The sequence below is a fragment of the Melospiza georgiana genome, chromosome 7, assembly GCF_028018845.1.
Source record: "Melospiza georgiana isolate bMelGeo1 chromosome 7, bMelGeo1.pri, whole genome shotgun sequence".
In the NCBI taxonomy this organism is placed as follows: Eukaryota; Metazoa; Chordata; class Aves; order Passeriformes; family Passerellidae; genus Melospiza; species Melospiza georgiana.
In genome coordinates this window covers 22111974-22136763 of record NC_080436.1, presented here as the reverse complement: position 1 = coordinate 22136763, position 24790 = coordinate 22111974, and the positions used below count along the sequence as shown (strand labels likewise).

The 24790-nt window shown below is 41.1% G+C and overlaps 1 protein-coding gene across 2 annotated transcripts in view; it reads left to right on the top strand.

The window, feature by feature from the left end:
- B3GALT1 (beta-1,3-galactosyltransferase 1) overlaps window positions 1–20412 on the top strand; it is a 50455-nt gene extending 30043 nt beyond the window's left edge. For both annotated transcript variants that reach the window (XM_058028343.1, XM_058028344.1), the window contains 2 exons: window positions 14881–14919; window positions 15493–20412. In XM_058028343.1, the coding sequence (XP_057884326.1) occupies window positions 15722–16702 (981 nt within the window). In that variant the 5' untranslated portion in view covers window positions 14881–14919; window positions 15493–15721 and the 3' untranslated portion in view covers window positions 16703–20412. The remainder of the gene's footprint in view (window positions 1–14880; window positions 14920–15492) is intronic.
- The last annotated feature ends 4378 nt before the right edge of the window (window positions 20413–24790 follow it).

Here is a 24790-nt window from a genome sequence, read left to right as displayed (position 1 = left end):
TGTCAGGTACGTGCTGCAAACCAAGCACCTCTTCCCAAATGCAACGCCTACGATTAAAAGCACCATTTAAACAAAAAGCAGAGCAGCAAAAGAGATGCAGGCTCACTTTTAGCTGGCTGAGACTACTTCTGCAATCACCTTGTTCTTACTCATAAGTCATTAAATTACTTAATATCCACTGGACATCAAGGAAAAGCTTCCATCAAGCAGGAGAACAGAAAATGTGTGATTAGCCTGCATACTATCACAATTATACAAACACCTTATGAGACCTCTTCTACCACACATTGCCCTTGAAAGTTTCAGATCATTTCAGGGCATGAAAAAACACTAAAAAATGTGTGTAATTTACACATGGGTATTCTACACTTGCAGAAGTCCATTTCCATGGGCTGTCCTGGGTGTTTTGGAGAAAGATACAGAACTAAATTCCCAGGCCTTAACACAGATATGCTGGGATGCTGTCCCAGAACAAACACAAGAGGTAAAACCATGAGGCATTGGCTCTGGCCTCTTTTGAACCCATCCCCACTACCAGCTGTGGGGAGGGCAGTCCAGGTGGGCACTCTTGGAGCAGCCTCCAAAGCACCCCAGTGTTATCATTTTATTGCAAAAGAGCCATACCTTCCCAGTGATTTCTCATGGTCATCTCCTCCCAGCACAGCCAACTCCAACTCTCTCCTCAAGCAGCTAACCCACCCTTTTATAGCACCCATCCTTATTGGACACAGCTGTGGCCTATTAAGGGCAGGCCTGTTCCCAATCTTTGGTAATTAGTACAGCTGCAGCTCCTCAGGGGTGAGATTGCCTTCTGCACTCTCTCTGTTCTCTTACATTCTATTCCCCCACAGGCCAGGACTCCAGCCTCCATCTCTTTCAGACTGAAGGACAACTGGGTGGCATTGTTTTGGGACTGAAAAATCTTTCATTGTAGCACCAGGATTCACAACTGCTCTGGGAAAGGAGTTATCCTGCTTTGTAGCTTATCAGACAAGAGGACATAAACAAGTACTGTCAACAGGAAAAGCCATGGCCAAGCATTTACAGCTCCTCTTAAGTTCAGTTGCAGTAACACTGCTGAATTTTGTATAAACCTTGTAACAAAGGGACAGTAACTACACTAATCAGAAATATTTTCCCTAGGCAAGAAGAAATGATTGAAATAACATGCCACAGCAGGCTGTTACAGTCCTGTGGTCCTGACAATGCTGTATTGAAACAAAAAATGATAGTCCTTAAAAAAATTTCCTTCATACCCTAGCATTTAATCTCAAATGTCAACAGTAAAGCTATGGCAAAATGAGTTTAATAGGCTCTGTGGGCACTCAAGATCAACTGCCAAAGAAAGTAGAAAGGTAGAATTGAAATGGCCCACTACATTTCTTTTCTGCATCTATCACTTAAAGTTATAGCTAAACTAATTTCTAAAACACACTGCAAAAGGAACTTCACACAGCAGGTTTTTAAAAACTTAGAGATCCACCAACAGAGATGATTTAATTGGTTTGGGACCTATTTTTCAGATTGGTTTCTTATGAGCACTGTAAAATGCCTAATCCATCCTACAGAAGATTGCTCAGTCCCTCTGAAGGGCAGTTGTTAACAGCAGGTGCCATGGGGCACTGTTATTCAATAGGAGTCTAATTTATGACTGGCATTCAAGGTTACAGATCCAGCTGTATAAAGACAACTCCCTGCAACCTCTCTCTCTCCCCAGAACTTGAGATGCTGGAGCATGCTGACATTTGAGACCTTCTTCAGTGACTCTAGAGGTATACAGAAAAAGAGGTAGATGCCTTAGAATATATAGTCTTATATACTGACATGGAATACTGTGCTGCAGTCTCCGGCTTTGTGATATTGAGCAAATGTCTTTGTCATTTTTATCTACGGGGTGGTTGACAAATGACCTACCTCTCAATCTAATATATCTACTTTTGGAAACTAGCAATGTTATTCTTGCTACTGTTGGTTTCATCATTTCTCAAATTAAAAAATGTTATGGCTAAACTTTTAGTTAGTAGAGCAAGGCAACTGATTTTTCATGTATGATACTATCTGATGGCTTTTCTTCCATATGTGCTAGATATAGATATAATTTACAGGTTATTTCCTGCCAGCCAGGATGATAATCTGTTATTGCTTGAGGAAGAAAATACTTCTGGTGGTCCAGATACAGCACACTGGGCACCTAAAGAATGATTGTAGATTTTTGTCTGTTGTCATATCACTAAGACATTAAAAATCCCATCCATGCTTCTTCCAAACAGCCTAAATTAGAGAGCAAGCTTACTATTACTTAGCTTGTCAAGTCACTTTTAAAAACTGATCTTGGTTTTTGGAGAACTTTTTCCTATGTTTTATAACTCATTGCAAAGCAATCTTCTTACAAGTGTTTTTCATAAATGCTGTCATTCTGAAGTCTTTAAAAATTGTTATCCAACACCAACCCTTCCCTCTCCTGCTACAAGGGAGAGACTACTTGTAGTAGTTTATTAAAATGGCAACATATTCCTATATTAAAATTTCTTTTATGTTCATAAATGCCAGTGCACTTATTTTAAGTCACCATTACCTTGGGCATCTTAGATTGCTGCAAGGCCAAATGAACACCTAGAACAAGAACAGTTTATGTAAAATAAAGTTACACCTGAAAGATGACGAGGCAGATTGACTTCCCTGACTGTTTTGGTCACTAACCCTGCCTAGATTGGAAGTTTTCCCAAGTACAGTGGCTAAATAGTGTGCATGTGCTACTCTCAGGGGGTAATTTTGTTCTTAGAAGTGTTTAATCCCACTCAAAGCCCTGACAGTCAGAAGGAGGATCATTCTGCCACTGTGTTACCCAGTGAAGGTGCAATTAATATCAGGTTTATTTTGAAAACACATGTCAACAGGAGGAAGATGTACATATCAATCTGGTGAAAAACTGCACACCTTTTAGTAAAAAATCTTCATCTTTAGCTCTATTTATTGTTATAACTTCATTTAAGTGCAAGAAATTTTCTAAAACTTCATAAACTCAATCTGTTTCAAACCATAACCATATAAAGGTAAATAATTTGTGACACCAAGTAACTTCTAGCTTTTACTTTGGGTGTATATGGAGAAAAATCACAGGCAAACCCAAAGCATTATTATTTTTAGCTGACCTGAGGGATTTAGCAATTTAGATTTGAGATAGAGATTTTTATAAAGGATTAGCTGCATATTGGCTCTTACCTTCCTAGCAGTGGACACTTTAATCAACATTTGGAGAGAAAACCATACCAAATTTTGTCTCTCTCAAAACATTTGGACTAAACTTGTTAATAGCCTTGGCCCAATGACAAAGGTTTGACCCCACATGCAAGAACTATAGGAACCTGATGAGTAAGTGATTGATATGCTACCTTCAAAACTGCAGCTTGGGATTGCATTTTGCCACAATATTGTACAACCCTTGGCAAGCAACCAGCAGTCTATCCCTCCTTACACCATCTGGAGGAAAAAAACAACAGCAAAAAAGCTTCAGCACACTCTCTGTTTTGGCAAAGACACGTGTGGGAGAATAGCCTACCTCAGCCAAGCTGTCTTTGGCTTCTAAGAAGAATCTGGCTGATTCAGAAGCTTGTGACAGCCTCTCACTGTGTTTTCATTTTCTGTCAAAATCAGAAAATCACATCCATCTTCAAAATAGCAGCACATTCTCAAATGCTATTCTATTCATGCCACTTAAAGCTGATAGATGCACGATCAGATTTCCTGTTAAAATCCAATTAGGTTTCCAGTTTAACTTCAGAGTGATCTCAGGAGAGTTAAAGGATCCAACAGTTTATTTGGTATTGTGAAAACTAAAAATAAAGTTTAAAGGGAGAGTATTTTTCTTAATTCTTGACAAGTCCTTGAATTGTTTTCCAAAACTTTCCAGTAGATACTGAAATTTAAACATAAAGATTTGATAGGTAGGCAAAAGCTTTTTGGTTTTTTACTTGTTTGCAAATGATGCAAGAGGAGGAAATAGCTGAGTGCTTGGTCTTACTGTTATGTAAGGAAATCTTGGGGCTATTACTACAGTTCCCAAGGGAATAAGGGGAGCCCTCAGTTCCCTAATAAGGCCTCAGTTCTCACTCATTTAAGACAGGAGTGTGGTCTTGAAAACAGGTCTGCCCCATTTTGCCTCATCCTCTCATTTCGAAGTGACGATGCCCCTTGGCTGTGCTGATCCAGGCTTTTGTGTGACCATGAGGCACATCTGACCAGGGAACTGATCAGACTAAAAATCATCATGAAGCATTAATGAATGCATGGGTATTTTTGTGGCACTTCCAGCTTACAGACACACTGGCTCTAGTTTCCCAGATGCAAAGAAATGTTTTTCATCTTGATCTCATGTAGTTTTTTTATCAGCTCCTGAAGCACTCACCTCCAAAAACAAGGCACAAGCAGCTGAGGAGGAGCAAGATGAGCTCCTTTCTCACACTCTCATTTTCCCTGTTAAGGAGGAGACCATTAATCCCCCTCACCCACTGGGGGGTCCTGGGCTCTGAGAGGGCCATGTCCTGGCTGGAGGTGAGAAACTTCCTCGCGGCAGCACGGGGTGACCCAAGGACAGTCAGCCTTGGCCCTGCCATGTGTCCAGCAGCATCCAGCACTGCTCCCCTGTCCCCTGCACCTGTAGCAGGAGGCTGAGAGGAAAATGATCTGGAATAAGGGTTAGAAAATGTACAAAATTATTTGACTTAATCTCAAAAAATTGCTATATGGAGTTTAATTGATCCAGCCAGTGCACAGGAGGAGGAATTGAAATGTAGTTTTTTACCCAGCATATTTTTCACAGAATGAATTAATGCCTTGCTGAAAAGGAGATTTGCAGTTGGCATTTCAGGCAGCCTTACTGCCTGGCTCTGGAATTATTTGCATTGTTGTTCACACAAAAGGAGAATAAACTCAACCACTTGACTTCCTTTTCCCTGAAATATATGTCTAAGATCACAGTTCAGAAAGGAAAGTAAATGGCAGATGGCAGCATCTTTGCAAAGTACACACTCTCTGAGCTATACAGACAGGGAAATTGTTTTATTCGAAGAAAAACACAAAGGAAGACTGAGAAAGAATAACAAAGCAGTGAAGTTCTCATTAAAAGTACTGGGGTAGCTCTTGGTTACATTGTTACCACATACACAAGAGACAAACAAGAAATTATTTACATCCTTTGTTTTGTGGCATTACTCTTCTGGCAAGAAAGGTTTTTAAAGAATAAATTGAAAATTTGTGCACTTAGATCATTTGTCCTCCTCTCACCATTACCTCTGGGGAGGCTTCACTCTGCAATCCAGGCAGGATTCCCTGTCTTCCTGTGTGCACCCAAGAGCGTTTAGCCAGACACCACCTGCCCTTCCAGCAGCTCCTGCCCCACTTTCCTGAGAGGGTCAGGAAGTCACTCCTTTCTCCCAAGCAGCAGGACAAAGCATTACTGATGTTTGCATCAATTTTCATGTTTCCTGCCCTTTTTCCACATGAGGGGAATGAATCTGAGCACACCTTCTTCCTTGATGGACAGACAGAGTGCCAGTGGAGACAGACCCTGGCTGTGTCATGGAAGGGAGCCCCACATGGAGCACTTGGTCACACAGCAAAGCAGGGCTCCTGTGTGATCCCACAATAGTTGGTCCTGCAGCTGCTTTACTGCATTTCTTTTCACTTTTGCTTCCTGCTGCCTTTGATATCAGAGTAGCCAGGAAATAAATGGAATCAAAAATTGCAGACTGCTTTAAAATCACTTTTGTTCAAGAGATCTTTCAGATTAAAATAATGCTGAAAGGAGATTGCTAAAAGTGAGAAAAGTTTTCAGTATGCTGAGGGAGCCCTACACAAGAGTTAAAACAAGCTCAGGAGAATCCCTGTTGTTTTCAGCCACCTAGATGAACCAAACACCTTCCTCCAGAGGTCTTGGTTCACATTATTTATATAGCAATCTCTTCTGATTCTGCTCAAAGACTAAGCACCTCCAAAGTCTGGAAAATGATCAAAAGGGGTGTTTGATCTTATACTGCTTCTATAAGAAAAATCTCCCAGAAGAGTGTGTCTCTGTTAAAACTACTCTATTTAATTCTTACAACCTTGTGGTATGTATCAAGATTTGGACCCTTAAATTGCTTGGCATATTTATGACTGTGTTATCTGCCTCCTTGGGGTATACAGCTGCTCAGTGAGCTTGTGTTTATGGAGCTCTTGAAGGTCCACAGACAGAGAGTGAAGAGAAGCAATCTATATTTTTATACCATATATTCATGTACCCTCTTTTTCCTTAAGGCTTGGCCTCAAACACATGGATAACTAAGGTTTGATATGATTCCCTTGGGCATAGTGATAGAACATATTTTCTGTTTATTGCTTCACAAAGTTGATTTCTATCAGTATTGCACTCCATTCCTATCCTAGCAGGAGCCAACACATCCCAAGGAAAAGCGGGTGATAAAAAGAGAATTTTGTCTGTTGAGCTGCATCAAAATCAAGGCAGAATCAAGGCACAAGACACCAAAGCAGAGAAACCTCCCTGTGGTCTTCAACACCCTCACAAGGGAAGCATGAGGGGCAAACATCAGTCTCCTCACTCTTGGGACCAGTGAAGGACCCAAGGGAACAGCATGAAACTGAGTCAGGGGAGGCTTAGGTATCAAGAAAAGTGTTTACCCAGAAGGTGGTTGAGCACTGGAACCAACTCCCCAGGGAAGTGTTCACAGCACCAAGCCTGACTGAGTTGAAGGAAGACAATGCTGTCAGGCACATGGTGTGACTCCTGTGGGGTGCTGTGCAGGGCCAGGAGTGGGAACAGAAAACTCTGAGCAACACTGAGTACAAGTGGCTGCATAATCCTCTCTGGAGCAGTCCTGCAATCACACACTTTACCTGTGCCACAGCAGTTTCAGTAAGAGTCAGCATAGAGGAGCAAGACTGTTTTCCCTGCTTTTCAATCCTGAATATACTTGAGGTCATCTTTTATATAACAGTTCTTTGCCTTTGTTTTGAGAAATCCTTCAGTAATGGACAAATGAGTCTACATTTATACCTACATCAGCCCACTACAGACCATGCAATTACAGGTGGAGAAGCCAGCTGAAGAGTTTCCAATTATTCTGGGCAGCTCTGGTTATGCTTCCTTAATCACAATGGGGTAAAGAGAAAACAAAATGTACTATCAGCATAATGAGCCCTCAGAAATGGCCCATTACATTTAGTGACTGATACATTCAGTGACAGACAGACAAACACATAAGGATAAACATTAGGAAGAAGTTTGTTTAGCTATTTTCCTAGTTACCAGTCACTGTGAATACCCCTAATTAACAATGCCCACGGACAAAAGATGTAAGAAATTAGTTAGTATTCCTGACTGCTCACAGAGATAGCTGGGATTTGAAATTTATGTTCTCTAGTGAAAGCTTTTAAAGTACACATGGAGGACATCTCTAAGGACAAAAGTGATAAAAGTAAGTTCAACAGGAATTCAGATTCACTCTTTACCAAAATGCACTTCTTCCTGCTGCTTTATCAGATACCTAAGATTATCAGCCATATTCTGCCCAGCTGGGAGATAAGAGTTATTAACAAAAAAATCTTACAAAATATTCATCAAAAACACTTTGCAAGAAAACTTCCTCAATTTTTGCTTTTAACAATTCTCACAGGAGCCAGGTTAAATTCTGATCTGAGCACAAACAGACAAGCTGTTTACTGGTTGCCTTCTACAGAGACACCCAAATTTCTTTCACTGATACTAATACACAGTTTTCACAATTTTTGTAAAGGAGATACAGTGGAAAAATGAAGAAACAGTTTTTCGAGCAAGTGGGTTGACTAGGTAGGCATAGCTGATAACCCAGAATGGGTTTTCACCTCAGCTTAGGAGGCAGCCACCCATTTATGATCCCAAACAGTATTTTTCAAACGTCCTCTCAGCTGAGGACACAAGCTGCTGCACTTTTGAAATATCATAGAAGAATGAGGACAGTTTTACTCCCATGGATTCACCAGGACATATATTTACCAAATAACTACAGCATGTACTCCTTTATTTGATTCATCCACGAAACTCCAGTTATTACGAGCCCATTTCAAAATCATGCCACAAGAGATAGGGCCTCTAGTGTTGAATGAATGTTTGAGTGTAACATTGCCCAGCCATCTATTCAATTGCAAGCTTCAGGAAACTAAATGCTGACAAATAGTCTGGGGTCGTGTCTGTGAAATGCTCCATATGTGCTAGCTGAGTCCAATGCTAGCTTTCTCTCAAATCTTCACAGCTTTGCAAAACAATGCCCTCTCTTCTGCAGCAGAATTTTTTCTTGTTCAATCCCCAATAAAAGTAGGTTTTGATTTAGGTTTGAGAAAAACCTTATCTATCATTTAGTTATGACAAAGTGAAAAGAAACCTGTTTCTTTGTTCCAAGGCAATTATGCACAGCTAAAAGCCAGAAGTGCTGGCCCTGAGCTGTGCTGAGGTCAGTGGGCCTGTGAGCACCCACACTGGCTGGTGGCCACAGCAACACTTCTGCACAAAAGCACCACTCCAGGTATTTAAGGCAAACATCCAAGGCAACAATTCCTCTTTCCAGTCAAAGAGCGAGTCCCTTTCCCAACACGCCTGTCCCTTCCCTGCAGGGTAACTCTTGGGAAGCCGGGGCAGAGCTGCAGGAGGCAGCTGGAGCAGTGAGGGCGGAGCCCCTGGAACGTGGAGCAGCGGAGGGCAGGGGGCACAGGAGGGGCACAGGAGAGGGCACAGTAGAGGGTACAGGAGGGGACACAGGAGGGGCACAGGAGGGGGCAGGGGAGGGGCACAGGAGAGGGCACAGGAGGGGGCACAGGAGGGGCACAGGAGAGGGAACAGGAGGGGCACAGGAGGGGGCACAGGAAGGGGCACAGGAGGGGGCACAGGAGGGGCACAGGAGGGGCACAGGAGGGGGCACAGGAGGGGGCACAGGAAGGGGGCACAGGAGGGGCACAGGAGAGGGTACAGGAGAGGGCACAGGAGGGGGCACAGGAGGGGGCACAGGAAGGGGGCACAGGAGGGGGCAGGGGAGGGGACACAGGAGAGGGCACAGGAGGGGGCAGGGGAGGGGCACAGGAGGGGGCACAGGAGGGGGCAGGGGAGGGGCACAGGAGGGGCACAGGAGGGGGCACAGGAGGGGGCACAGGAAGGGGGCACAGGAGGGGCACAGGAGAGGGTACAGGAGAGGGCACAGGAGGGGGCACAGGAGGGGCACAGGAGAGGGCACAGGAGAGGGCACAGGAGAGGGCACAGGAGGGGGCACAGGAGGGGCACAGGAGAGGGCACAGGAGGGGGCACAGGAGGGGGCACAGGAGGGGCACAGGAGGGGCACAGGAGAGGGCACAGGAGGGGGCACAGGAGGGGCACAGGAGGGGGCACAGGAGAGGATACAGGAGGGGCACAGGAGGGGCACAGTAAGGGCACAGGAGAGGGCACAGGAAGGGGCACAGCCAGCCCTGCCCGCCTGGTACTGCCCAAACTGCTCCAACTAGCAGGCTTAAGGCAATGCTTTCAGAAAGCCCTGACCAAGAAAGCCCCAATAAACTGGGGGATCTCAGTCATTACTAATCAGCTGCCAAAAAGAGTTCCATGATTTGTTCTTAAACATGAGAAAGAAAGCAATTAAATTGCCATTTAGTTGTTTTATGTGGGCTGTTTCAGCACTTCTTCAAAACAAAGAGAAAATCCTGGTTTTATAGATAGATTCATTGAAAAAATCTGAAGTGGAAAATACAGATCTCTGTATTTTCCTGTATTTTCACTCAGGCAGATTTACTTTCATGTAGACAACGTTTAACTCTTAAAAGACTACAGCAGCTCTTTAAAGATTAGGGAAGTTTCAGTAGGACAGAAGCTTATGCTGAAAATTCTATAACTTGCATTTTCCCTATAGAAGCTTTTGGTAAGATTCCCCAGTGGACAGTATTCTTACTCTTAGTTCACATTACAAGCAGGTGGTAAATACTGAAAAACAATTTATAAATACTACATTTATTTCCAGAGATCAATTCTTTGATTTAATGATGAACTACAATCAAAACCACCTGCAAATCAGGATTCATGAAAGGAGAACTGTTAGTATGAAATATGTACTTGTGCAAATACTTGCTTTCACATTAAGGGTCTGCCTAGGGTAAAGTCTATCATCAATATATTTGTGAACAAGGAATGATCCAGAAAATATTTGCCCTCATTGTCTTTGAGGAAGAGAAGGGAAGCCAGCCTCTTTTAACATATGACAGCTATGAACCTTCTTAATAGAAGAATTTCTTTGTCTAAAAAACATGGACCTGAATTGAAGGTTTGTACTTTTCTCTATTCAGCCCAATACTGTGCCTTCTGCCTCTGTTACAGCCCCTTTCCACAATGTTATAGAGAAGAAAGTCTTTCTTTGCAGCACTGATTTGGTTTCAGATGCATTACACCCAGGCAGAATAAGCATTTAGAGTATTTAAAAAACTTTATATTAAGTTCCCAGAAAGGAGGTTGCAATCTTCTGCTAAATCACCTGTGCCATCTGTCCAAAATTTCCCCCAGAAACTATGAAAACATACAGCTTAGAACGTAAGAGATCCCTGGATTTCCATGTAGATGTGTTCTTAATGTTCAGCATAATTATCTTCTCAACAAGATTTAGTAATTATGACAGACTTTTCCTTAGGTAATTTACAGATTTCATAAATGGTGAAGACATTTCAGCATCTTGGTCTATAAGCCATGATCATAGAAAACTTACAAAAATGTCTCTTCAGGGAAAATGAGAAGAGTTTGCTACATTTACTAAATAATTTAGTGGCTGCATTCCCTCTTTTTTCCAGGGAAAGGAAAAGGTACCCTTTAGCAGAGATGCAGAGTGTTAATTTGACTCAATTGTGTTCTGCCTAACAGACTCCTGGGTGTCAGGATGAACAGCTGTGATCTCCTGTGGCTTCTCACCCAGGGTCATCCCCAGGACTCAGTCAGCATCCTGCACCCAGCACCTCCCTCAGCAGTAGTGGAGTGGCATGGATTACAGCTATGGCAACCAGCCAGGCTTCAGGAGCTGTGGCTTCTATCAGGGGCGTCCACTGTGATCTACACACATTATTGCACCTGCACTTACATAGGACAGGCTTTCTTGAAAGAAAGATCAACAGCCTCTCACAGAGACAGCAGCATTCCAAAATATTGGCAAAATATTGTCCTTGATGAGTGACGTTAGCTGAACTCATTTGGCATCTGCCTGAAAATTGCCCGTGAATAGTTATCAAGATTCTCAAATGTGCTCATTATCTGGAGGACTATTCTTCATGTGCAGTCAGCTCATAAAAGGTTGGCTGCAAATACAGTCCTCATCCAGACAATTACTTACAGAAGTTGCACAGTACAGCTTTCTGTGCTCCGACTGGCTGGCACAGCACGAGCTGTGATCAGTGCAACCAAATGCACAACTTCGTGTCACAGTATGGAAACACAGTGCTCAACGTTTGCTTTTTGCCATCGTCTATCCTCAGTGATTGAGTCTTTTATTACTTGTAGTATGACTACCAGGTTAGAAAAGGGACAGATTGAATTAAAACAATTTTAAAAACAAGGATCCAAGAGCTTAACCATTGCAACTGTCCTGCTAGAAAGCTTTCTTTCACTTGAAAGAAGAAAGGAAAGGACATGTCACCTTCCTTTGCCTGTCTACTTATCCCCAAATGTGATAAAGTCTATTCCAACAGACTATTTCTACTCCAAAATCCAAAGCTGATAAAAGCTTTTCACTCTCCCTCTGACATCCCTTATCCTCCTGGTTAGAAGGTCTTCGAATTTCAACACCAAATTAAAGATCATGGCACAAGTGAAAAAAGAATATCCTTCTAGTAATGATATACTGAATCCATCATCTAAATGGATTAAAATACAATATATAAATGAATTTGCTACACACTTAAATATTGAAGGCAACTTTTGAAATACTTACAATTGATGAGGTTAAAAATATTCTGAATAACTTCTGGCCAAACTGCTAAAGGAAGTGCAGCAATGTGGGCATTGAAGTGCTTTCAGTCATTATTCTGATCATAGTGGTCTTAGTTAACATACTTTACTCCTCCTCTTTCCAAATGAGTAATTAACACAAAATTTTTAATTCACTATAGTTTGAGTACATGAGTTTTACACTGATTTCCATCCATATAATTCACATCCTTGACATACAAGTCCCACAACGCTGTAAATTTGTTACAGGTCACAAGACATGACAGCAAAAAGGTCTGCTGTCACAGACTTTGATACTGTGAATAATTTTGCAAAATTCCTAGAATTATTCCTGTGTTGCAGTAAGCCTGAGTTAGGCGTTAGTTTAGGATCTTGATTAATTAGCATCATCTTTAATAATAGAATTTGGCTACCTCTGAAATTCTTGACTGCTAAATCATCACAAAGTAAGTCTTTCCCTGCTTAGTTCATATTTCCTGGCCTAATCAAGCTAGGTATTCTCTTACACAAATACAAAATACACATTATTGAAATTACTGGGCAGGACCAATGTTACCAGAAATAACCTGTAGGAGCATGTGCCCTGTGGCCAGAAAAACACACAACATAGCTACTTATCCAACCCCTTTGTGATCCTACAAAGAGGAAGCAAGATCAATCCTGGATGCAAAAATAATCTCACCTGAATTACAGACCAAGACTTCTCAGCTACTTGCATTAGCTATTTGTACTTGTATTGTATTCACACTATTTGCCAATTTTGGTTATGCTCTTTTCTTTCAAATCTCTTCCCCACATATAGCACAGAGCTCAAGTAAAGAAGAAATATGAACTTTAATTTTTACATTTTCACCTCACAAAAGCTGGAATAGGAGGAAGCTCTCATTTTGGTTTTCCCCTCAATCTTCCTAAAAAATAAGTAAATATAAAATTTCACTCATCAGGAAAACTACAGCCTGTGCACTCTTAACCACTTCACCTGCACTTTGCTCAAAAACCAAAAAAAAAAACCCCACCAAATATTCAACAGAAAAAGATAAATTTGTTTCAAGACCCAGCAATCCAAGGGTCAATATAAGAAGCATTCATCCCACACAGCTACCTATAGATTTCATAACTGAGAAAAAAATTCCCTACAACAGCTCAGGATCTTTTTTTCAAAATGGAGTAAGGCTTTTGTTTCTTCTAATCCTTTCAGAGCACACAAGATTGGATATCACAGCCATGACATTAGTGGACTGAAAAGCAATTTTATGTAATTTTGCAGTTTGTAAGAGGCATTGGTTACAATTTTTCTTTCCCTCAGATCTGCACAGTGCTCATGGTAACTAATGCACCTATCCTTATGAAAGAAAAGATGTAGAACATCATACACTTTTAGATAATGCAATATATAGTTTCCTAAAATAATACATCATATGCAGAATATTACACTTACTTGTGAGACCCTAATGCTGGAGTCCATTAAACACACTGACTTATGCATCTCTTGCTCTACAGCTCCAATCCACGACTGCTGTATTTCTTTCTTTATTAATGCAGTTTTCTAGACTTGACACTCTTGTGTCTTCATTATATTATGGCTTTTTGCACTTGGTGGTTTTCCTCACTGGCATTTCCAGTGGGAGCATTAGCAGAGCTTCACAGTGAAGCCAGAAACACAACCAACCTACCAGACCAGGGATGAGTTTTGCCTTTCTTAGAACTGTATCACAGCAGGTTGTTAAAGCATGATACATCCCCTCTCTGGACATTACAGTAGCATCTGTGTATAAATTTATCACAACCACATTTATTTAGGAGGTACATGTGTCTGCCCTCCCAAGACTGTTGTCTTCTGCAGCCCTGTGGAACAATTAGAGATCCCAATTAAATGCACTGCTCCCAAACATTTGCTGGTACTGCTTGATGGGAAAAGACTGCAAACCCTGAGTCCTGTGACAAGCAACGAAGGAGATCATAGCCCACCTCTAGATAATTAAATTTCCCCAGTTATAGGGCAAAACGAATTGAAAGTGATGAAGCTCTGAAACAGGCAAAAAATTTACATTACCCTAGTTTGTGAAAGGGAAGAGCAGCATGTGAGTTCTGGTCATTAAACAATTAAAAGTGCATGTAATGAAGACTAGCTGTAAGAATTTATAAGGAGAATACAGTCTGTATAGATTTAGCAAATGCTCAGGTTGTTTCTCTGTTGTTGTTAAACCTCAGTGTGAAATAACGCACAGGGTACCTAAAAGTCCTTTCATTCCGATGGCCTGCCTAGGGGGTGGTCTGACTGCAGTGTGTCAGTGGTGTGAAACCAGAGAGGACATTTCTAAGACAAGGCTTCTATCTTTTTATCTGAATACATATTTTTTCTATCCAAAGTAAATGTTAAACATTTCTGAGACTCTTGCAAAAAGCTCCTCTGTTGCATGCTTCTACTATCCTTTAGCTCTGAAGTAATGCAACAGTAAAACTCAGGAAGGTGGAGCCTGCAGGCACTCTCCAGCTACTGATGTGCCTTGGAGGAGTCAGCACTGAGCTGGCAGGCTTGAGGCAGCCTGTCTCATTTCCACAAAATTATGATAAACTGAACTGCTTCCCAGCAAAATTGCCAAGAGCAATGGAAGGTTCAGGACAGTAATATTCCCTCAATCCAGGAAAAATACCTGATGCTGGAGGCAAGACTGGAACAGCCCAAGATGGGGCTGCCAGTGCCAGAGCCCTGTCCAGGCAGGCAACTCCCTGCACACCAGCCAGTGAAGCACACCACTACTAGGCTGCCATCGTGATTCATCTTACATGGTCCACAAATTAGGATTGCTCATGGAAAGACTGGTTTGGGGGGAGAGGAGAAGGAAACCAATAAGAATAACTGAACTGTGTTATTTTATTTTTAGATTTTTATGGAGTCTACTTGAGCGCTGATCTTCGCATGGGTAAGACAGCATACATATCTCTCTCTCTTCTGTACCTTTCCCAATCAGTTCCTTTCTGTCTGATTTCCACCAAAGTGTGTTCTTGTTAGCAGGACACATATTAACATTTAGACCAAATTAGACTTGTATTTGTGTGCATAGCTGCCACAGATGCTGCTGATCCTAGAACAAAGTACACTATTTTTCATTCTTTAAATAATTTTAAAATGTTCCACAGGACATTTTGAAAGATTGGCCAGAAGAAATGCTAAGAAGCAAGAAAATGCTAGAAACCATAAAATTATTTTCATATACTTTTAAAATTATCTAAATGGTCAACATGCTATGCATGCTTATCTTCTTTTATATAAAACCATCTTTGAGAAATTACCAATCATAAAGGCATTACTTCAGTTACACTGCTCTATTCCATTACACTACCTTGCATTTTGGTACCTCATGAGAAAAAAAAGAAATATCTGAGAAATGCATTAAGACACTTATCTTATTAATGGCCAACTATATATAAGCTCATTTTTCGTGCCCTAGGCTTTTATGGTCTCACAGTGGAAAATTTTTCTTCATATTTTTCAGAAATAACAGAAAATTCCAAGAAATGGAAGCCGCTGCCAGTGAAAGAAGAAAAGCTGAGTATCATCGGGGTTAATAGCTCCTATTTGAGATCCATGAATGAGTACAGTGTTACTTTTCTGTATCGAACTTTCAAGTTTCATTAATAATATGCTGCCTCTCCAGGACACAGGTGCACTCACGCTACAAAGGCTATCGGTTCGTCACGTGGAATAGAAGAGCTAGAGGAACAATGGCTTCAAAGGTCTCGTGTTTATACATTTTGACAGTAGTTTGTTGGGCAAGTGCTCTTTGGTACTTGAGTATAACTCGTCCAACTTCTTCCTACACGGGCCACAGACAGGTCAGTAGCATATCCATAGCCAGAAAAAACGTTTCCTTTGGCAACATAAGAACTCGACCTATAAATCCACATTCCTTTGACTTCCTTATCAATGAACCCAACAAATGTGAGAAGAGCGCCCCGTTCTTGGTCATTCTTATCAGTACGACTCACAAAGAGTTTGATGCAAGGCAGGCCATTCGAGAAACGTGGGGCGATGAAAACAACTTCAAAGGAATTAAAATCTCCACACTGTTTCTTCTTGGAAAAAATGCAGATCCTGTGTTAAATCAAATGGTGGAGCAAGAAAGCCAAATTTTTCATGACATTATTGTGGAAGATTTTATCGACTCTTACCATAACCTCACTCTGAAAACGTTGATGGGGATGAGGTGGGTAGCAACATTTTGTTCAAAAGCGAAGTATGTCATGAAGACAGACAGTGATATTTTTGTAAATATGGACAATCTTATTTATAAGCTGCTGAAACCTAACACCAAGCCAAGGAGAAGGTACTTCACAGGTTATGTTATAAACGGAGGACCAATAAGAGATGTTCGCAGTAAGTGGTACATGCCCAGAGATTTGTATCCCGACAGCAATTACCCACCCTTCTGTTCAGGCACTGGCTACATTTTTTCAGCTGATGTAGCAGAACTGATTTACAAAACCTCCCTTCATACCAGACTTCTACATCTTGAAGATGTGTACGTTGGACTCTGCCTTCGGAAGCTGGGCATTCACCCCTTCCAAAACAGTGGCTTCAATCACTGGAAAATGGCCTACAGCTTGTGCAGGTACCGCAGGGTGATCACAGTGCACCAGATAACACCAGAAGAAATGCACAAAATTTGGAATGACATGTCCAGCAAGAAACACCTTAGATGTTAAGATTTTTACAGATGTAAATACCTTTTTTTAAATTTTGGTTGAGTTTGGTTATTTTTTGACAAAGTGATCTGCTGACTTACAGGTTAAACTGTGGGATATTAACTGTGAGAGGCTTTTTAATGACTGATTTTTCATTCTCACTTTGACTACTGGTTTACAGACTTCAGGCTCTTTTTCATAAGGACATTATGCCAACTGAAAGAATCTGGAGTCAAATCTCAGATTTTGTAAATTATCATCTATTGCACATATCCATTCTTGCATCTGTGTGTAAAAGGACAGTAATAAACTATTATGAGCTGCTTAGCAATTCACACCCCAGCCTCTGAGATAAGACTCAGGCTCTAAGAAATGAAGAATTACAAACATACTTTTATTCTCCTTTTGACACCCTACAACCGTCTCTATTTAGAGCCTTGTTAATAAATTAAGCAGCATACATTTGCACTGAAATGATGTACCTACTTTGACATGTGTATTTTATAGTACTTGTGCAATTCCCAAATAGCTTACTAATGGTATAATAGCAGAATTTAGACAGGTAAGAACATCAAAGTTTCATTGGCCTTACAAACAAACCCACACACTGAAATATATTTTCATCCACCAAATGGCATTACTTTAAATTATTTCAGAATAGCCCATTTCTTTACACTTCTTAAATGGCCCATAAAATATGTAACACAATTTAAAAATTAAGTAAATCTGTAGGTGAAATAAGGCAGGGGAAATGTATGAAAAACTATCTTTAAAATATATGAGAAAAGCATGAATATCTTAACTCTTAATTTCAAAGCAAGGCAATGTCTGTCATTAGTATTAATGGATTCTCCATTAAACACCTTGAATAGCAACATATAATTATCCTGAATGCTAAAAGTGTCAATAAACAGCACATTTCAACATCAGTCAGTGCACTATTTACCTGAAAACAAGTAACACAAAAGCAACTTTTTAAGGGGAAGCTTTACTTTGTGCTGCAGTACATATAGAAACAAGTCCTAACAGATTTTTAATGGTGTAGAAATGAGAAATTTAGCCCAATAAAAGAATGCAATCAATTTTCTGTTGACCGGACATACAACAGAATACATAACATATATGTACAAATTTCACAGCAAAAGAGAGGGGTTTTAAGCAAAATCTATTAAAGCTACACAAATTATATCCTTTTAAAAAACCTTTTAAAGTTCTCAGTTTACTCATCACAGTCAATACTCACTGAGGTCCCACTCAGGAGATCAAGTACACAAGACTTATTCAAATTTCATAACATGCTTATACGTATTTTGAATATGAATGTTTATGAAATATCATGAAAACTCTTTGATAAATTCAGACCATCTCTATTCAGTACCACCTTATAATAAGGAGGTGAAACATGGTATTGCTCAGCAAATAATTTGGAATGAAGAACTCACACACAAGTTACAAAAAACCAAAACTCACCACGTACATTATCAGCTGAAGATTGCTCACACCATGCTCAGCACACACAGTCTCATCCATTGCAGCGGGCGTTATGTGTAACATATGCAAAACTGTTAAGTCTGTATGTTATTCAGAATGTCTATACAGTTGTCAGAAATTAACTGAAGAAGAATTTAAAGGGAAACTTTGACCTGATTTTGCCATAGACATAGCCAGCACTTTAGAACAGTAACAGAGGAATGAAGATGCTATCCTAAAAGGTTTGCAGTTTCATGGCAAATTGTTAGTGTTGTTCACAGATGCAGCACTATCATTTCAAAAGAAACTACTTGTAAATAAGGTAAAGTGTACCTGGCTTTTAAGGCACTAGGAGGAACCATCTCAAGCAAATCTATGTCAGATCTGAAGATGAAGCTACACAATAGGCAGCCTAGGAGTTACTGTTAACAGGAGCTTGTGTACCCTTCATAAATAAAAATAACCCAAACCAAAACCCCAGTAATTTTATAAGAACACTAAATCTCTTACAGCATAATTAAAGAGTTATCCTTCCCTAGTTGATCTAGTCCTTGTTAAAGCTGCTATGCCCTATTAAATCCAGAACTTCCAAGGTACAACTAATTGCATAAGTGAATATATAACACACTGATTGGGTGAAGTTCAGAGTTCCTTACATAAGTCCCATAATATTCTTGTTTATGAATGGAAATGCGGGAAGAATTCATCCCTAGCCCTTGGGTAAATCAGATAGCACAGATGCCATCCTGCCCAGAACATATTTTGTAATAATTTGAACCCGCAGGCTGCAATCACTGCTGCTATCCCTCTGCACTGTGCAGCAATTTGGGGGTTCTGAATCACAAACAAATGGATTTGGTTGCCTTATTTCTGCTGATGCTTCTGTGGCCTTTGCTTAGTAACCAGGAGGACAGCAGGGCTCCCAGTCCAGATACCTCAGGGCTCAAGCAGCATGGTAGCCTTGAATTTCTCCTAACACAAGTAGATTGCATTAACAATTGCAAGGTACACCTTGAAAATAGTATCTGAAAAAGTGTATTTCCTGCCATTTATAAATAGACAGACCTTCAACAGAAATGTAAATGTTCATCTTGAAACTGATGTACATATTTCTAAGGCATTTTCTTCTGTATTCAGCTGTATATATGTGTCAGTCTGCTTGCTATGTAGAATTCTGTTATGCATGGAGCTGAGTGAGACATTATATTTGTCCAGTGTTTCAAGAGCCTTAAGCATGTGTGCCCTAACTTTTGAATGTACAAGATACTTTTTCTTTTGCTGTCAAGTGAATTTAAAACAACACAACAAAATCCTAATTTTCTACTTGTATTAATTTTCTGGTATTAGATTTCATTAGCTCGTTACACTTAGATTTATTGTTTTCACTTTGCTCATAAATTTCACTATTGGAAACTGGATATGGAAAGGTAGCAATACATCTACTTATAGGGACAGTCTTCCCTTCCACTCAGTGGTATTTGTGCCATGTGGGACACTGTTAAGAAACAAATGTTTTCAATAGACTTCCTTTAATCAAAAAAATATTTACATTACTTAAAGGTCATTTTGTTTCATTGGGCATGGGACAAATGACAACTTGGTTAAACATGCTGGCTTCTCGTCACTTCAAAAGTTTGACTGTAATCACATTTTGATTCCAAAATGCATATGAAAAAAGCACATTGAGCGAAACAGCTGGGGGGAAAGTGCCTCTCTTTAGGAGGAATTTTTCACAAAAGCATTTTTTCCTTTTTTATTTTGCTAAAACTGTGAGAGTATTCAAACAGAAGCCTCAAGGTTCATTTTCCACATTTCCTAATAATAATGTTAAGTATTAATTTTGATTCTTTGAGGGTTTTTTGTCTTTATAATGTAGATGGCAATGGCAATTTGTAAATGAAGAGTGTAATTAACTAGAAAAGCTTGTCAACAGTAACCGAAATTTAGGTGTATCATTATATATGACTGGCTGTACTTATGTATTTATTTGTCTAAATTGTATATATTGTTTTATCTGTAGTGTCTGTAGGAGTGCATTCTTTTAGATTAATGTATTATTTACAGTTTTGTGGGATTGCCAGCAAAGCTGCTAATCAAGATACTATTTTTTTGTATCAATGTCAAATAATAATAAAAAAAATCAAGTGAAAAATGGAAGGTGTCCTGTAAGTTTTCTTCTTCACCTCTTTCTAGAAATGTAAATTGTATTACCTGAAAACAAGTGAATTGGCTCATTTGTCATGAGGAAGAATATTGTGCTGTTAATGCAGATTTTTTTAAAAAAATTAAAATAAATAAGCCAAACAAAATATTACTTTTATTCATTATTTGTGCAACAACTTCATCAAGCTGATGTCCACCCGGATCAGGTGTATTACTTCATCTAAATCTTGTGAACTTCAAAGCAGTAATATTAATGCAGCCATGGCAATACCTGGCAAAGCAGCACACGGGCTCATCCCCTGCTCTGCCCTATTTAGCTGCTTTGGCACCCTTGGCCAGTCTGAGGTGGCAAAGCTTTTTGACACCCTCAGCAGGGCTCTTCTGCTGCTGGCACGGTGTCTTAACGTGTGGGCTTGCAGCCATCAAAAGCTGCACACAGGAGAAAAGGAGAAATGTCCCAAAATCCACATCTCATAAAACCACAATAAAGGTGTTTGAAGTTGCTGCATCATCAGCTGGGTCACCCATGCAGAGGGAAGGGGTCCTCCCAGTCTCTCACAGACACAGTGACCATGACAGAGCCTTTTGCTTTCCCCACACCCCACAAAGCACCAGAAAATAAATGAAGAATCACAGTCTGAGTGCACTCAGATTACTCAGGAAGTCTCACGTAGCCTTTGTTTCCCAACACACATATCTTAACATACTGTTTTGTCTCTCAGGGAGGTCTGGCCAACTTTAGGGTCCTCATATCAAAATAAAAGTAAAAAACCTAAATAACACAAAAGTAGGAAGAAGTCCCTTTTCTTGTAAGAATGTCAGAAAAATTCATCTCTCCCCATTCTCCTCTGCATTCTCCCCCTTCTCCCCTGCAGTTTCCTATATAGAACAAAGTATCCAAGCTCTTTTCCACTGCCCTTGGAGCTCAATATCCAAAATTCATTCATGCAATGGAGGGAAAAATAACCCCCCCCCTGAGAAGAAAGGTAGCTTTGGCAAACCAAAGTGGTCACCAGAAGTAGTTGCAGCTGCAACAGAGTCCTCAGGCACCCCAGGAATGTCTGCAGCAATGCAGCAACCTTACAAACCACACTGAGATGCTTTAAAGCAACCAAGAGTTTCACATACAGCAAAACCCCTCCAATCGTTTTCATCTCTCTTGTTTCCACCAAAGCAGCCTGAGTCTAATTGCAACACTTACATGGTGTTTAATTAATAGACAGCTTGGAGATATACAGATATCAGCACTAGCAGGGCAGATTTCATGTAGCTTGATTATCTTAATTACAAGCATTCCATTTTCTCATTTACTTAATTGATTCTCATAGATTTTCCAGAGAAATTTGCAGTGCCCTAAGTGAAAATAGCATGTAGAAAACCTTCTTTAAAGTGCTGACACTGGCCTGTTACAGCAGCAATGCACCAAAAAAGGAATATATATATGACACAGAACATTGTACTGAATAGCATCTGCTTCCTTTTCTCTTGTTAAAAAATATGAATTTCTGAAATGGAAGAAGAGGAGTCATCTGGGGAGAAGAAAAAAAGAAAGAGTGTACCTTATTTATTCAAGCGCACCTGCAATTAAGTTGTGTCAAGTATCTCCTCTGATGACTTGCCTAACACAGGAAAAAAACCCATTTTTCTGCTAGGTCTGCATATTAGCTGAATCTGCATTATAGCTCTGCCTCACCTGAAAGAGCCAAGAACAAGAGGCATTTATTAGTCATGCAAGATTTATCCTGGAGCACTTGTTCTGCAAAGGCAGCATTACATATCAAGCTGGACAGAATCAAGTGTGGTGATTTTGTAATGCAGACAACTTTTATTTGGGTGAAGCAAATACCCCAAACTTGAGGTGTGCTGGCTAACACCTACCATATCTGCATCTATCAAGCATCCCTTTTGTCTTTAAGAGCTCCTTTCTCTGGCCTATTTTCTAACATGACATCTTTATCCAAAGAGAAACAGGACCTCCAGGTATCTTAGGATAGCAGTAAAAGCAAGAGGGAAGCAGAGAACACCCCACAGCATCATTACAAGCTTTTCCCTTGATTTACAAAAGTCACTTAGCCACTGTCCTTCTGTACTCTCTATCTGTTTCGATCTGGTACATTTCCCTGTTATTTCCTAAACTCTTTCAATTTTCTTTATTTGATTTTGTATGACTCAGCATTCTCTCATCTAAAAGTATCAATTCAAACCAGCCACAAAGACAAGAACACAGAGTTTATATGAAGAGAGGGCCCTTACCTGACACGTTTACAGTCCTGCACTGTCTAATACCTGGCAAACTCATTTCAGCAAGTTTCAAGGGACAAGCACTTTAAGTTGTTTCTTCAAAAATCTTTTTTTTTTATATTACCTAGTTCAGGTATATGGGGGAAAAAAGATCTATCATCTTTCATCTTGCCTCTGCCTGCAGAGATCACTATCACAAGTCTAAGGTTGTTTGGCTTTTTTTCCTTTTACCTTTCCTCACAACCTTGGATAGTTCATCAGAACTCAAAACAGCATTTTTTCATGTTTCACTTTAACTTCCACTTAATCAAGTATGCTTTTTTCCACAATTTCAATGTTTTAACCTTTTTATCTGCTTCTGCTCTCTGTGTCGCCTCTGCTCTCCTCGTATCTCCCTAACAGTCAGACATCTGGTATTGAATCTGTTACCAGAGTATTTGCATGAAGGCTGAGCACAGCAGTACTCTGTCGCTGTCTTTGAGCTATCAAAAACTGCATTATCAGATTCGTTTCACCACACAGGACAGCTTATCTTACTGATATCACATTCACAGCAGAAGATGAACTTCCGCCAGCCTCTGGAACAGACACTGAGTCTGCGAGGCTGCAGCAGCTACAGACATGGCAGGTGCTGTACAGGGAATGTCCCAGCGCGCCGTTCCCGAGGCTCCGGCACTCCCAGGGACACTACTGCCCCGCTGGGACTGGGGTGACACACACGGCCGGGGTGACACAGACATGGCCGGGGTGACACAGACACGGCCGGGTGACACAGACACGGCCGGGGTGACACAAACAGCCGGGGTGACACAGGCACGGCCGGGGTGACACAGGCACGGCCGGGGTGACACAAACAGCCAGGGTGACACAGACACGGCCGAAGTGACACAAATAGCCGGGGTGACACAGACACGGCCGGGGTGACACAGACACGGCCGGGGTGACACAGACACGGCCGAAGTGACACAAACAGCCGGGGTGACACAGACACGGCCGGGGTGACACAGACACGGCCGGGGTGACACAGGCACGGCCGGGTCCGACGCTCCGCCGAGCGCTCCCAACAAGGGCACGGCCGGGCTCTGATCCCCTCCAGCCCCGGCTCCCGCCGTGCCCATCCCCGCGGCACCGGCGCCCTTTGTCACACGGAGCTGGCGCCTCGCGGCCTCTCGTGTCCCCCGAGCTCCATCCGCAGCCTCAGCCCCGCCACCCGCGCCAGCAATTCCCCAGCAGCTGCCGGCATGCCCACACTCCTTACAGTCTGAGGTTAATCAGTTTTACACAGAACGCCATTTCCCCTCACAAAGGCCACAGAAAGGCCCAGCGCATTCAGGACAAACCGTGCGAGGCGCACTCAGCCCTGTGTTACGTGCTCCCATGGAGAGTGGTGTCCTGTCAGCATGAGCCTGCGCTTCCCCAGCACCGCTTCATTCTGAGCATAGCTGGACCTTGAATTAGTCACACAGCTGATGCCAAGGTTGATGATGGGCTGCTTTAATTGCTCATTAAAAGGCAGCATTATTTACTGCTTTGTTTCTTGGATTCAGCACTTCTACACATGGGGATAAAAGTAATGGGCTAGGATAAAGAATATATACAGCATGTAATTAAAATTACATTTTTTAATAGGGGAATATACATGCACACAGTGCAGGTGCTGTCACAGAAGTAGAGGTTATGGAAGTATGCTTTTTAAATTGTATTATACTGCAATTTAGCTGTCACTTCAAACAGATGGGTGAGTTGTGCGACATTTTTAAACTGATTTAATTACTTGCAAAGGTATTGGCTTGTGTTAATTGGCACAATAAATTACACAATGGTTCAGAGATTCCATTAAAAAGGACTTAGAACGTGTAGTACCTATAGGAAAATAAACTGAGCTTTGCAAGTCAGTATTTGACAAAATAGTTGTTGGCTGTTTGTTTTATCAATTCATAAACATGACCAAAAAAGCTCACCATTCACACAAGACCACAGGCCTATCATGATAGATATTGATGTATAATTGCATCTCAGAGACAGGTGAAGATGATCAGACTAAGTAAATGTAAATAGGTGACCCTTACTTTCCCCAAAATACCCCACTGGTTACATGCAGTTTATCTGGTGTGGGATGATTACTGCTGCCCTTCTTTAGGACAAAGGCATTCACTGAAACACGAGACACTGGGAAGAAGGTCCACAAGCACACGCAACAGGTTTTGAAATATCTCGGCCTCTACTCTAGTCAAT